The sequence below is a fragment of the Olea europaea genome, chromosome 10 (assembly GCF_002742605.1).
Source record: "Olea europaea var. sylvestris chromosome 10, O_europaea_v1, whole genome shotgun sequence".
NCBI classification, from domain to species: domain Eukaryota; kingdom Viridiplantae; phylum Streptophyta; class Magnoliopsida; order Lamiales; family Oleaceae; genus Olea; species Olea europaea.
In genome coordinates this window covers 15,712,162-15,728,813 of record NC_036246.1, presented here as the reverse complement: position 1 = coordinate 15,728,813, position 16,652 = coordinate 15,712,162, and the positions used below count along the sequence as shown (strand labels likewise).

Genomic DNA, 16,652 nt, shown 5'->3' with positions numbered 1-16,652 from the left:
TCCATTTAATAAGACACGAATAGTTGAATAAAAATGTAAAGAAACATATCCATAAAAATATCAAGAGAAAAAGATGAACTATAGTATAAAATCAATCTCCATCGTCAATTTAAGGGATGTGAAATTATAAAAGGTCCAAAGGCCCTCATTTGTACTCAAGCAAATTAGAAATAGGGTAACTAAGGGCCCGTTTGGTAGGGATTTTGAGAATTGATTTTTTGACCGTTAGAAGAAAAGTGGGGTCCACATATGAGAGAAGAAGTCAAAAATTACGGCTTGAATAGTAAAATAACGGTCAAAAAATCAATTTTTTTGGGCAAAAAATCCCTACCAAACGGGGCCTAAATACTAAATCTAATATAAAATTTTTGAGACTTTGTATTTGAAGATATATATTATGCCCCATTAAGCAAATTTTTTGGCTTCCCTCATGTAGGCAGGGATGGGCAAAATCCAACAGAATTGATCAAACCGTCCAATTCAGGTCAACTTTTGAAAGAATTTTGGTTAGGTTCGACTTTTGGGCTACAAAAATGGGTTTGGGTTGGACTCAATTATGGTTTACCCATAAAAATTGCCACGAACCATCCGACCTGACTCGACCCTTCTACTTAACAAAATAGGGAAAAAAAAGAAAAAGAAAATTAAAAGTACCTATATTTCTATCCACAATTTTTATATATTAATCCCACTCTAAGTTCATCCACATTAAACTTTTAAATTTTATAAAAAATACTATAATCGTCCACGTTTAATTCAATATTAACCTTATTAAATCCATTCATTTCAAACTATACATTCACACCAAATTTCAATACAAATATCCCCATTTTCAACCCTCAAAATTTCCTTCATCTCAATAATTTACAAGTTATCAGGAAGTTACCATGCATTGAGACGAGAATGGACAAACTATCAATATACTGAACTACACATGGATAAACAAGAGATCTTGATGAAGAAGAAATGCAGCCAATTAAAAGAAGTCCATGAGCTGTCGTTGTTTTTTGATAAACAATTTTTTACAGTTAACAAAACTATTTGTCTCGTTCTGATTCTTCTAGGAAGTTTTAAAAGATAACCTTAATTATCAAAATAAAAAACAAATGCATTGAATGGAATAAAATTTTAAAAAGAAAGGAAAGGAAAGAACCACATTAAAATTGTATACAATCCTCGAATGAGTTAAGTACAAAATGGATATTTTTCAGTAGAAATTTCACTTTTTAGAGTGAGGAAATATCCAAAAATTGCAATTTTGTGATTGCGTGCCTTTTTGCAAAAGTCCAAACGCACGAAAAGATTTGTAATAGGATGATTAAATTAGTTTTTACCTAAAGATTTTGGTATGCAATTAAGACATGTGATAGTAACTGATGATATGATGGAAAAAGTTTATGTCCTCAAAATTTCCTCCCGTCTCAACAATTTCCTCCATTGCATAAAATGGATTTCTTTGCATTGGAATTCGAAGAGCCAAGGACATTGGTGGCTTTTGTGGACATGAGATGCCATCACTATTAAAAGAACATTTTCTTTGCAGATCATAGCCTTAAGTCTTAGTGTAGAAGTATAGATATATTAAGTGATGGTCGTCTTACCCTAAAGTGGATAGATTTAAAATGATATATTTTATATGATTTTACTTTTGTCAATTTAAGTAAATTTACTTGAGGTTAGAAATGTAATATATTTTTTTTTTTTTTAAAGCAGATGAGTATATAAAAAACGTGGATGAGAATAATTGCTTCCAGAATAAAACAGACGTTTGAAAGCAGAAGACAAACACAAAATTAGAATCCTAGCCCCTAATCTCCACTATCTCAATGCCTAACATTTCCCATCCAAACCACCCACGTTGATCACTATTTTTCAATCAACCACATCAGTCATCGATCTCCCATAGCCAGTTAGTTGTAAATCTCCTCCAATTTTTGTTTGAATCACTATATATGGTCAATTCTTATTTTCTTCATCTCTTTTGTGTTTCACATTCTTAGTAGTGAATCCCTTAGTTATTTTTAGAGGTGAATCCTCTCATCTCCATTCGTTTCATGTTCCAAGATCTTATAAATTGACAATCTACTGAAATCTGCTCTACCTCTTCCTCGATTTTGCTCTTTGTTCAAGTTCAGACAGAAGCTTATGTTGCTCAAGCAATTTCTCTTCGTTTTATTCTTTTCGTCCAATCATTAGTTATGGACGACTAAATATGAACAAAGGTATATAGAATGAACAAAAGACGAGAATAACATATTCGGATAAAGAACGAAAACATAGAAAACAAAGAGGCATATCTACAAGTTTCAAAAATAACAAGAAAAATAGAAATGAAATTGAAAATTAACAACAATATAGTGTATCTAGAAGAAATCAACTATATGTTGTATATCCTAATTCCTAATAAGTTTATGTGCAATTAGGCCAAAATTCAAATTGACCAACCAACCCAATTCGATCGAAACTCAATTGGTGTAGGTTAGTTTGGGTTTGAACACATAATTGATTGGATTTTGATTTTAGATCAAATTAGCCATATTGGGTTAGGCAAAAATTCGATCCGACCCAACCCACAACCATCCCTACCTGTAAGAAACCGTTCAACTCATGTCAAAATAAATAAGATTTTGTTTCCCAAAGCAGACACAACAAATGTATTCCAAAATTATTAACATAAAATTTAATGTAAAATTGAGGATGCTTGCAACTTATAGTTATAAATTAGAATAATTCTCCGTATTCGCAAAGGCAGCACCTATATGGTGCATTTTTTGCCATTGTTGTGTCAAAATTCAATGAAAAATTGTCATGTGTTCTTCTGTAAAAATTCTATCAAATATTTCTATACCTATAGCAAACTGTATAAATTAATCAAAATCGAAGTCTTGTAGGTTCTTTATTTGATTTTCATATAGCCTGCTAGGATTTTTTGCTTGGAAGAGGGAGATTGTAGAAATTGTGAAATGACACGATTGAATTATCGTATATACACGACATGAAATGGAGCCAGACCCATTCAAAAAAGGAAAAAAATGGTGAATAAATGGATATTATTTGTGGATATCTTAAAATGTGTGTGTGTATATATATATATATATATATATATGTTGGGTAAAAATAGTTTATAATATGAATTAATTATAAGTTGAGCGCATGTTTGAGAAGTGTTTATAATTGGTTTAAATTATTAAATAAATAGAAATGAGTGATAAATTAATTTTTAATACTTGTGGGTTATTCAAAACGGGTGAATAAAAAATGACTTGAATATTTATAAATATAATCCATTCATAGTGCTATGCTTGTTAAAGTTTTCGTTTGCTAAAAATCTAGTCAAACTTCATTTTTAATTCCAGATTACTATGAATCATGGTTTTTATTTTAATTTTTTATCATACATTTCATAGACCTATTGATTCAAATTGTAGAAACATGATATAGTCCAACAAGCAAAGTTTTTTTTTTTTTTTTTTTTAATCGTTCATACACGAGAAAAAAAAAATCAAAGATTTGTTTGTTTGTTGAATTGGGATTGAAAGAGATTTCACAAAACTAGGAATCCAAATTTGCTGTCATTGTTAGGTTACTAACTTACTATTTTTAATAAATTTGTTCATATAAGAAATTCAAGAACTAAGAACATATCTGATCTTAATTTCCTTAGTTCGTAGAGTCAGTATTGGATGAATGTTACATGATAAATCTCCGTTAGTTAAATGAATTATTGTTCCATAAAAATGGATATCGAACGCCCAGTTATTTAATCGTGTTTTTCATTAATGGGTGAGCAATACATCACAATAAGATCATGATATAGACATGGATGACTCTTAAGGTTGCATTTATCAACTCATATGCCTTTGCTTCATAAATCAACATCTAATCATCAAGATAAGTTATATGAACATTCAAGGAGCTCAAATACTTCAAACAAGTAATGCTATTCGAACTATACATTTTCAACATATAAAAATTAGGAAGTTCCAAATACATCAATCTTGCCGATAAAAATTGGAATTAAAAGCCTAACATTAAGCAAATAACCCCAAACTTGAGTAAACATGTAATGGAGCATAAAAATTCACATGCAGTCAGATTAACATCATCTAAACACATAATTGCAAGTTACTCACAACCCTTGGAGGTATTATTGCTCGAATAACTTGAAGTTAAAAGAATTTTATCCCAAAAATGAATAATAATAAAAATCATCAAGCAATAAATATACATCAAAGATTACAAAAAAAATCATAAGAAATAGAGAAAATCCCTTTCTTTTGATGTGGAATCTAAAAATTTGACACCTTTTCTATTTTTCAAAAAGGATCCGAAAACATTGGTTCTGAACAAATAATTTATGATTAAAATAGAAGCTGTGTCACACTGTACTTCTCAACTCAAGTGTCCAACTTATATAATCACAAGTAATTATAGGCAATTTAATTCGCATGTTTAATAATAAATAAATAAAATTATAATTTATTTATTATAAATTTATTATTTTATCATAGAAAAATATATTATTTGGACACATAATCCAACAAACCTCCCACTTACTCTAGAGTATGTGTCATGTCTTGCAACCTTATATCTTGCAGATGTCCCTCAAAAACCTTAGTCGATAGGCACTTATTAAACGAGTTTACAAGGTTATGCAGTAGCAATCTTACTGACAATGACATTTTCTTTTCCAACTATCTCTCTTAAGAAATGATATTTTCGTTCAATGTGTTTACCCTTTTTTATGTCTCTTGGTTTTTTAGCGTTTGCGACAATCCTACAGTAATCCCAATAAATTATAAAGGGTTGTGCAGATGCAGGCACCACCTCGATTTTCGTAAGAATTTTTTAAGCCATACAGTCAATTTAGTAGCTTCACAATCTGTCAAATACTTGGCATTAATGGTAGAATCAACAATGTATGATTGCTTGATCATTCTCCAAATAATAGCCCCCCACCAAATATAAACAATAATACTGATGTAGACATGTGATAGTTTTCGTCACTTTGGAAGTCCAAATTTTTCTAACCTGTAGAAAACAAGATTTGACGAGAAATATATAATTCCTTGTTCTCTAGAGGTACTAAAAGAAATGCTTTACCAACATTCAATAGTTTGATCCTAGAGTTAAAAAAAAAATCTCAACTCACCACACCAACAATATGACAAATGTCAAGTCTATTTCATAGCATGTCATACATGAGACTACCTATTACCAACACATAAGGTATCCTATTCATGCATTCAATCTTTTTAGGAGTCTTAGAGGACTAAGTCTTAGATAGTTGGATTCTATGCCTGAGGGCAGAATTTTGTATAAAAATCTAACATGTATCTTGTCAACATATGAGACTTGGGACAAAACTATTATCTTGTTCATTTGATCCCTCAAGATCTAAAAATTAAAAGATAGTTAGCTTCACAATGTCCTTCATATGAAATTGTTGGGCCAACCTTGCTTTCGTAGATGATAAAGCACCCACATAATTTCTAATAAGTAAAATATCATTTACACAAGCACTAGAAAAACTATAATTTTGTATTATATATTTTTATAGATAGGGGGTTCATCGAGTCTTGATTAAAATCATATGTTTTAATCACTTTGTTGAATCCCTATTCCAAGATCGCAAGGTCTGCTTTGATCCATAAATAGATCGCTGCATCCATAACATCCTCATATGAAGTCAGATCATCAACTTATACAACGGAGATCACCATGTTGGACTCTCCACTCAACAAGTACCTAAGGGTTGATTGATCTAGGAATGTAGTGTCATTTGGAGCGTAGTATTTCTCAATGATGGCATTACCATTAGGTGATGCCATTACTACTCGTTACCTTCAACATTCTATTGATCTATTAGATCAGATGACAAATCATCTCTCTCACTCAAATCACGTTGTCCAAGTATATTTGACACCATGGGATGTTTGCCCCATGTTGGGTCCACGAATTGATGAGATAGAATTACTCGCACTTATTTCTTCCAACACGGCCTTATTTTTGGACTGACGATCATTAATATACTTATCCTCTATGAAGGTTGTATTTGTGCTAACAAAGATCTTCCTATCTAGTGGACTATAAAAAATTATCCCTTGGTATCTTTAGGATATCCCATAAACAGGCACATCTCTAACCCACACTCCAACTTTTTAGTTTTCTCTTTCAGTCTTGAGAATAAACTTAGAAGGAACTAAGCTAAGAATATGTCCAATTGTTTTCAGTATATATCCCAAAATGAGATAGGTAGAGTTGTGAAACTCTTCATTGACCTCACCATATCTAGCAATGTTGTGATTCTTCTTTCTAACACCGTTCTATTGGGATATATTAGGCGTGTTAAATTAAGAAACAGTATCATTTTCTATTAAGTTGTCTAAATTCTCCCTAGAGTTATTTACCACCTCGATTAGACTGGAGTGTTCCAATACACTTACCCAAATGTTTCTCGACTTTAGTTTTATACTCTTTTAATTTCTCAAAAGCATTTGAATTTCAAACCATTAGATAAATATATGTGAAATTAGAATAATCATATATAAAGAAATACTCATAGTTTCCTCTCTCAAGTTTATTTACAAGTCCACACATATCATAATACACTAGTTCCAATACTTTTTTGCTCTATCTATTTTATCAAAAAATGATATATTGGTCATATTACCTTCTAGATAAGGATCAGAAACTGACAATGGTTCAATTTTAATCGAGTTGAGAAGACCATCTCTAGTCAAATTTTGTATTATGTTAAAGTTGATTTGTCCAAGATACCATAAATATATGTCACAAGTATGTAACGATATTTTATGGCTTATAGTTTGTAAAAGTGACTATTATTTCATATATGGAATAGTTAAATTATAAAGACCATTCATTAAATATCCAAAGAAAATAGGAACTTTATTCATTAAAATGCAAAGCACATCATCAGACATTGATTTTATAGAATAACTTTATCCAATTAAACCAAAAATAGAAATCAAATCTCTGTTTCCTTCGCGGAATATAATAACAGTCTCTAAGAACCAAATGCTTACCAAAACTGGAAAAAAAATACTCATATGCTCTTACAAAAATTATTGCTCTCGTGTCAATGATGATTTTAAATTGGCCTTTACTAAGAATTCTACTTTCCTGAAGCACCCGCATTGACATGCAAATAATATTAGTGGTTCCAAAATTTACAACTTGAGAATTTGTACTATCAATCACTGAACAATACTAAGTAACGAAATACCTCACCTGTACCTTGCTTTCTAGCTGGTGCATCTGGGCAATTTTTCTCCAGTGTCATTTTTCGATCGCAATTGGAATACATGGCTCAAGGTTTTCCATCTACTTTTAATCTTTTGTTGCTTTCATGCTTCTTGATAGCTTTCTTTTCCTTTTTTCTAAATCTACCTTTTAACTTGGAACTGGAGGTGTCACCAAATGATGCACAAGTATTGCCATTGTACCTTTAAGGTCACTTTCCACATTACAACTCTATCATCAACTCAGTTAATGATATCTTCATCTTGTGCAGGTAATAGAAACTATGAAAAATTATTAAGTAAAGAATTCAATACTATGTCAAACTAAGTCTTGTTGATAGATGGTTGCACCCATACTCTCAGCCATTTTGAAGTTTGCAATCATAGTTAAATTATGAAACTTCACAGGCACTCTCGATTTCATGTGAATGTTCTATAAGGTACAAATGGCTTTAAAAGAGCATTTCTACTTTGACAACCAAAGATGCCATGAAGGGTATATAGCACGACATGGGAGGTGACTTTCAAGCATTTTGTTTTAATACATTTAAAATTGTAGTCAAAACGAAACAAATATACATGTTGTCTACAGTCTCCCACTTAATATATCTAACCTTTTGAACTTGTCACATGGTCTTAGTAGGTCCATTAGGATATCCGTTTAGCACAAAGTTATGTTTATCCACATTGAGTACAAACATTGAATTACGTTTCCAATCTACATAATTTTTCCCGATTAGTTGATTTTGTTTTAGAATAATGGAAAAAATTTTGCCAAGTGATATTTCATATAAAAATAATCATAGATTACATATTAAAATTAGGCAGCAAATAACAATTTAGTATATGATGCATGAATGCACATGTAGATCCATTTAACTACAATAATGCAATGATTGCTTTATCCTTGTGATCCAACAAACCCCTATGTAGGAAAGGTCACTGTGTTCACTAATCCAGTTGGGACCCTTCCACCAGACAAACCATATTTAACAATAAATGTCTATATAAGTCTAGCATCGTTTTATTTGATCACCAAGATCATAAACGATAGAATCTATAGAATGTTCGTAGATGATCTCGATTTGAGTGTTAACCTTTATCTACATCTTTAGACACTTGAAAGTAATTTCATTATCTATAGGATGATTATAAATTATATTTTTAACTAGACGATCTTACCATAAAAGAATCCAATCAAGTAACTAGAACTATGCAACCCTCTTATAGGGAGTCCATTACATTATTGGTACTAGACAAACACGTTAGTTTATTTATGGATTGACTAAAAGAGACTATATGTTTTATTTAAATAAAACACCTATTCTCACTCAAAATTTTTAAAATAATGGATTTTAGTTATAAATGATTACTAACCATTCACGTTAAGTATTATGAATTTTCCTTCCACAAAAATTTAAATTAAATTAAATTAATCAAGAAAAATTAAATAATTATCAATTGTTCATATTAATAAATTAATATACAATTTAATTATTAAGATTTTTCCATCCAGAAAGATTTAATCTAAATTAAAGTAACAAAAGAAAAATTTGTGTTCAATGATATGCATTATATTCATAGTATTACGAACGATGTCATAAATAAATTTATATGACATGATATCTGGAACGATAATATTTTAAACAATAATTTAAAGCATTTATAAAGCCATAAAATCAACAATTATTTGTGGTCCAAATATTAAATCTTGATTTTCAACCCAAAAATATTCAAAAATCCAACTATAGCAATTGGACTCCTCCACCATGCCTGTAAAAAATAATTCCAAAATCTGACTTATCCAGATTTGACTCGATTCGTAAAAAAGAACCCGAGCCAAAAGTCAACTCAAAACCCCGCGACAAGCAATCTGAGCACACCCCGTTGTGCCTGGCAAGCTGCTGCACACCATGGTACAATCAATGATGATCGAACTCTCCAAAAATGAAAGAGTATCCGTGTCGACACGACATGACACAGATACATTGACACAGGATATGGATCGAATCCTTGATTTTGTACTAGGACACGATCGCAAAAGGAGAAGAAAAGGAGTTAGGGAGCGGAATTGCATAAAGAATATTGGTTTTTGCCCTAATTTAATGTGTACTGTGAGCCCAATTTTTAATGTATTATATGGGCCTTGTAAAAATAGAGTTAATATAATTATAATTATTTTATTGGGATTAATTGTATGATCCAACCCATTTAATTTAAATTTATTTTTGTATTTTTTATTTGTGTGAACTTTTTATTTGGTAAATAAAATAATTTAATCTTATACCATTTTTTTGCATTGAATTTAAATTTATATCTATAATTACTGATAAATAATATATATGACATTTAAATTGATTTTTTTCTTTGAATTTTTTAAAAAAAATTATTTTATCTTTAAATTTAAATTAATTTCAAATTATAATCCAATTGCTTAAATTAATTTTATGATGAACAAATTAAACTACGAGTTTTTTTTTTAACAGCCAATATCATAAATTTGTGTACAAGTAAATGAAAATCTAAATTGATTTTATTCAAAGCGGTTGTCCAATACTTATATTTGAGTTCTATGATGTACCAAGTTTTTTAATTTTTAATTTTATTTATGTTAACATTTTATATAATAATTAAAACATCACATATTCAATATTAATAACTATAAAACTAGAAATACTTATACTAGTATACTACAATACAATAAAATAATTTTCTCTTCGTTTTTATTAAAAAATATTTTGTAAGACTTGTCATAAATAATATATTCACAATTTAAAATAATCTAATCATTCAATCAATATATAATAAATTATTCCTATACATTGCTTGATTAAATCATTCAATTAAGATTTAGAAACAACAAGCACATGGACGATCTAAATTATTCTGATACCAATTGTTAGAATTCCAAGCCAAACTGTCCAGAAATAAATTTTTTTAATTCAATAAATAAGATCGTCTAGATGTTCATGTGTATATTATATCAAGATTAAAGAATTCGAATTTTTATCTAAATTCGATGATCAATTCTTAAATTAATTTTGAATTACAAACTTCTACTCTTTTTTATCACGAACTCCAACTTTTAATTGCAATAACTGCTTCAAATCTTCGAGTCTTCTATAGTATTTTTCAAAGTCAAGACTAAATTGGTAGGTGGACACATTCTTTTAATTAAATTAAAAAACTAATTTTTGAGCTGGACAATTGAATAAAGCGAAAAAATAATTATTTTGTCTCTCCACATTTGAACACTATAGAATTATTATTGCTGTACAATTCCATAGAATGTTTAGGTTCCATCTAATATTTATTTATAGAGATAAAATTGTCCTAATCCTTGTACAATAATAATTGAAAAAAATTCATAAGTAAAAGTTTAAGTATCACACATTTCAAAATCAAGAAAATAAGTTTCAAACTTCAAAAATCAAATTTTTACTTAAATTTTATTTATGATTTAATTTATTTATTTGTTAAATATATTTAGATCACTAATCTATAAATTTAATCACAAATTAACGATTTAGTTAGTTGCTTATTTTTTTTTATCACAAATCAGAAATTTTATATCACAAATTATTTTAGGGACACAATTCAAAAAAATTATAAGCCAAGATTTATTTATTGATCACAAATCACAAATATTTCAAGTAACAACTTATTATACAGTCACAAATAATCAAATTATCGGTCACAAATTAACAATTTTTTAGGTCACACATTATTTTTTTTATCACAATTTATATTTTTTATGGGTTACATATTGTTTATTGGTAATAAATTAACCAATTTAATGGTAACAATCAACCAAATAATTTGTGACCACCACAAATACTTGCGACCACCATCTCACTACTACTTTCAACAGCACCACCACGGTCGTCGTCGATAGAACCATCACTACCATCGCACCCATTACCCCCAACACGAATACCACAACATCACTTCCAACAAAATCGCCATTATTAGCTCAAATCAACTGCCAACAAGAATCACGACAACCACCGCTATTAGATCTCTAGCCACCAACAACCACCAGAAACCACCACGATTGCTACCACCAAACACACCAACAATACCCAACCCACATCTTTTCACCAACGCTACCTACATAACCACTGTCAACTCGAGTACCTTTACCGTCGCCAAAAACCACCACGATCACCACTACCAAACACACCAACAATACCTAACCCACAACCTTACCAACATAACCAACGTCTCCACCGTCAACATGACCACTGTCGAAAATCATCACAGCCATAGGACCATAACCATAGCCAGAAATTACCAAATACACCACCCCACAACCTTATCAACACCGCCCAAATCAGCAACACAAGCAGAATCAACAATAGCGTCAGATCAAGATGCAATGGCACTATCCTTGGCCACGACGGTGAAATAGTCGCTCACGAAATGTTGCAGCGCCGCCAAACACGCACTCGTCAGAGAAAAGACGAATCTGTAAAGAGCATGAAGAATGGAGAAGAGAGTGATGCGGGACGCACGACTTCTTCACGGAGCGTTGCAGCACTGCCAAACATGCGCACACACATCTGACGTGTGTCTTGCTAGAGAAAAGCCGAATTTGCAGCGACGATGGGTCACCAGACCGATTTGTAACGGCGGTGTGGAGAAGGGAGATGAGAGAGTGAAGGTGGGTTTTTGAAACGGTATTGGGATGAATTGGGATTAATTTTATATATATTAATTAATTAACAAAATATCTGATTTTTAAAATATTAAACTTCACCTATGATTTATGAAATTGAATCTCTAAACATTTTATTTCCTGTAATTTACTCATAATAATTAATTAAAGTCCAAATCCAGTTAATTTATATTTATGTAGTCATGGAACTTCAATTACAATTATAATTAAGTTTAAAACTTTCATAGTAATTATAACTAAGTACAAAATTTTGTTGTAATTATAATTAAATCCAAAACTACTATAATTAATGTAACTAAGTTACAATACTTTACAGAGCTACGACAGGGATCTAATTAGACATGCATTATCCAAGCTCAAATTATTTGATCCTATCTTGTCGACTATAGGTCACCCAATCTAATTATCAGTCTTTACTTTTTTTCACTAAAAATAAAAGACTGAACTCTTGGAATATATAAAATCACAGAAACCAATAAATCAGTAATACTTTTCTCTAACCTGTCGTATATGTATTTTATCTTCGTCTAAGATTTGATAATTAGGTACGCGCATAAATTACCGTTTCGCCCTTTTAATTATTCTCACTAACTCAAGTACCATTTTCTTCAATCATTTTATGAACTAATTAGAAATATCGAAATTTAGCCGTCACTAAATATTGAGCTCAGATTTTAACTGTTCAACAAAAAATATTTCAGTAATCACTCTACTCATTTTCAGGGTGACAATTCCCAACACGAATTCATGTTTTCTACTTCGCTCATTCTCAAATTCTCAACTCATCGAAATATTTGACCAATCAAATTGATCTCACCTATTGATAAATCAAATAACCATTAAAATCAGAAAAGATGTACATAATCTTGTTAAAAGATTTAGATGAATACATAACGGTCAAGTGGAATTTAATACTCCGCATGGTCATGCTATAGAATTAAACACGACATGTGGTCTATTCGATATACTCCAAGTGTACTAGTGTCACCTTTAACTATTGAGATGCCATAGATTTTATTTTAGGTCTTTTAAAAAATTATTCTCTAATAAAAAAATGTAAAAATATTTAAGTTTCAAAAATTTTGGACCCTACCAATGCATAAAGCCTTGGACGATCACCTTGGTGGCTTTTATGCTAGAGCCGACTCTAGGAATAAGGGTATATAGAGAAAAACAAATTGAAGAAGAAGAAGAAAAACATTGGAAATGAGCCATCGACTTTTTCTTTTATGCACTAAGTCGTTAATTCAATAACTATCCAAAAATGATTTGATTTTCTTAATGAAATCACTATGCAGTCCACAAAAACTTGGATTTACCAATGGCCCCATAGTTGGATCCAAGACAATCCAACTCTAAGAAGAATATCTTCAAGGACGAAGCCAATATTTTGCTTTGTATAATTGGTCCTAAACATTTGACCATTATAATTTTGCAGTTAATACATGCAAATCGAAACCGTTCAAATTATTATTACAATGTCACATGACCCGTATGTGTCAAACATTACGATATTTTCTATTCTTTTCGACCTTGTGTCCAAAAATTGAAGTGAGATATAATTCTATAAGCTTCATACGACAAATTTACGATGATTTACCTCCTTCAAAGCTCGTTATTCTATTAAAACAAAATGTTGAAGACTAATTTACTCATTTTTAAAAATTGAGACAAACTTGCTATCAGTGTTGCTTGTAAAATGTTTATAAACTGTTTAAATTATGAATATATAGAAATGAGTGAGTAAAACTTGTGAATTTCGTAAATGCGTAGATAAAAAGTGATTTAATCGATTATAAATATTTTATAAACTTTAGCCAAATATATTAAGAGGTCCACCAACAATGCAATTTTTCCCTAATAATAGTTAACTTGCTCACGAGGTTATCAATTCAGAATATAATACAGAAAAAAGTCATAGAAAAAAAAATGAAAAACCCTCATATACATTTCTTGCGTGGTCCCTGTGCATCTATTTCTTTGGGCCGAAGTAAAACGAATCAAGTAAACCCGGCCCATCAATGCCGTGATTGACTTTAAACGGTTACAAACCATATTGAATTCCTAAAATGCCCTTCATTTTAACAGACAGTTCTCTCCCAGCCGACTTGAACCGAGGGACAAAAATGTATTTCCAGATCCAAGCCTTCCTTATATACCCAGGCGGCATAGAAATGATATTTTCAGAAGTTCTGGCGGAGTCGCAGCGATTATTTGTACAGAGCTTCTCGAATTGTATATTTCAGCCATGAATTCTATCTCCGATTCTTCTGATTTGATGAAATGTCCAATCAAAATTATGGTTCCGAGATTATCATCGACAACGTCGTTTTGTGACCATGCGCGGATGTTGATTCAGAACTACCGGAATTTCAAGCGGAGCTCCGAACCGGCCCGGATTATGTACTATGACAACGGATCCTGGGTCGATTATCCGGAAGAAGTGGTTGAACTGTTGAAAATGGGTTTTGTGGGGGGCCAACCGGTGATTGAGGGGAAAATTGATGGGTATAAATGTCTTTTTGACTTCTACAGGATGCTCGAGCTTGAGTTGGATACAGGGAATCAACGGTCAATTGCTTGGATTGATGTTAATGGTAAGTGTTTTTTCCCCATGGTTTTTGTTGATGGCAATCGAAATAATGAGAATACTCTCGAGAATTGCGATGAGAGTGGTGTTAAAGTAGAAATCGAGATAAGAATAAGCGAAAATTCGGGGAATTTAGAGGGTTCGAATTCTTGGGATTTGAATAAATGCGAAAATTTGAATAAGAGGAAGAGAGAGTGTTTGGAAAGTACAGAAAAAGGAAAAGCTGAAGGGAGTTCATCCAATTTTAATGATGCCAAAAGGAGACAAATAGTTGGCAATGAAATTCACTCAGCGAGGTGGCCGGGTCTGAGAGTATTGAGAGCAGATGAAAAGGGATATTTAATAGTGAAGAATTTGTTTTTGTCCGGGATGGGGATGTTGAAGCACAGTGCTAAAATTACTTCGATTCATCGATGCGTGAGGACCAGTCCATTGGATCAGGCACGTCATGTAATGTTTCTGAAGCAGATGGAGATCACAAAAATCGCCAGAGGGGATAGTAATACAATTTTTGCGTGGTATGGAACCTCGGCCAAGGGTGTGGAGAGCATTTTGAAACATGGGTTTGGTATGCCTGGCAAAGTTCCTGGTCCTCAAGGATATGGCGATGGGATTTATCTATCTCCTATACGATCACCCGACAATAGGTGTGTCTTTTATGTGTATTTTTACCTATATTTGCATTGCAGTTGTTATTCACATTTGAAAATTCCCGTTATATTTGTTAGTCGTCTGATATGTGTTATATTGTTTATTTACGTATTATGGTGTGCCTTTCGGTTGCTTTCCCTATTTGGAATATAGTGCATTCAGTTTGCTGGTTTACTCATGTTATTGGTTGGTTGTGAAAACTTGATCCAGTGCAATGTTTACAGAGACAGATGAGAATGGGGAGAAGCATATAATTCTTTGTCGTGTGATATTGGGAAAATGTGAGAAGATTGGAGCAGGGTCTCGGCAGTTACATCCTTCGAGTGTGGAGTATGATTCCGGTGTGGATGATTTGAAGAATCCTAAGTGGTATGTGGTGTGGTGTGACAACATGAATACCCACATTCTTCCGGAGTGTGTTGTCAGTTACATACCCATAGACGTGTCAGGTAAATCTTGATCTCTTTGTATTTATCTACATCGCAAAGTAAGGGGAGCAACTTTTGATTTGATTATTACGATCTTTCTCTCTCTCAGATCGTGAAAATGGTATGTCAAATGTGAATTGGGTTTCTCATGGTTCGAATTCCTTGATTGTGGAGTTATTTTCCAAACTGAAAAGTTCTCTCTCTCTCCCTAAAATTCAAGAATTCCAAACGTTGTGCGGTGCATATAAGGTAAGCATTCATTGCGTTTAGATCCTACGCCATTTTTTTTTTTACCCAATATGTTAAGTTATATAATAATAAGGAATCAGGTTTAAAATTTTAGCATCGATTTTACATATTTACTTTGATGGCATTGCAGGAAGGGAAAATGGGGAAGGATATTTTCATGACAAAATTACGATCTGTTGTTGGGGATGATGTATTGCGGTCTGCTTTCAGTGATATTCGTGGCTGAGAATTAGGTTTTTCTTTTGTATTTTTGCAATGAAAAAACTTGGAACTTTTTCTTGTACATGTCTATTTCGTACTGCAATGTGTATTGTCACAACTCATATGACACACAATGATTCATTCTGACATGGAAAACAAGATAAACATAGGCCTAGAACTTAGATTTTATTTTTATGTTGTTCATATTCCCCCCTTTAGTAGAAATGATTTGTCTTTATCCTCTGCTTCGTTCTGAATTCTGAGATATTGAAATTAGATTCATGCCCTTCTGTAGTCCATTTGTCTCTAGTTTATGTTCCGAGTAGCTATGGCAAAGCTAGGTGGTTTTTGAATCCAATATATGTGTTGCTAGCATGTCAGTCGGGTGCTCTTTTTCTTTTATATTGTGATGAGTTTTCTCCTTTTATGTACTTGATGTTTGTATGCTCATGGAATGGGACTTGGGTTTTAATTGAAATCATGACTTTGATTCTTGGTGATAATTTTTCCATTAAATATTAGTATTTTTCATATAGAATCAATATATATTGAGATATTTCCATGTATAGCTTGTTTGTATATGCAGTTTCTGT

General features: G+C 31.6%; 1 protein-coding gene across 1 annotated transcript; it reads left to right on the top strand.

Annotated features, from left to right (window-relative positions):
• The first annotated feature begins 14,012 nt into the window (after nt 1-14,012).
• On the top strand, nt 14,013-16,353 carry LOC111401365 (inactive poly [ADP-ribose] polymerase RCD1-like). Its single transcript, XM_023029067.1, has 4 exons — nt 14,013-15,177; nt 15,392-15,630; nt 15,719-15,858; nt 15,989-16,353. Exons 1-4 carry the CDS (start codon nt 14,189-14,191, stop codon nt 16,082-16,084), a joined length of 1,464 nt encoding a protein of 487 aa, XP_022884835.1. The 5' UTR covers nt 14,013-14,188; the 3' UTR covers nt 16,085-16,353.
• The last annotated feature ends 299 nt before the right edge of the window (nt 16,354-16,652 follow it).

Coding starts and splice junctions, on each gene's coding strand:
- LOC111401365 (XM_023029067.1), top strand. CDS start 14,189: ATGAATTCTATCTCCGATTCTTCTGATTTGATGAAATGTCCAATCAAA. Junction 15,178..15,391: donor ATACGATCACCCGACAATAG/GTGTGTCTTTTA, acceptor AACTTGATCCAG/TGCAATGTTTACAGAGACAG. Junction 15,859..15,988: donor CGTTGTGCGGTGCATATAAG/GTAAGCATTCAT, acceptor ATGGCATTGCAG/GAAGGGAAAATGGGGAAGGA.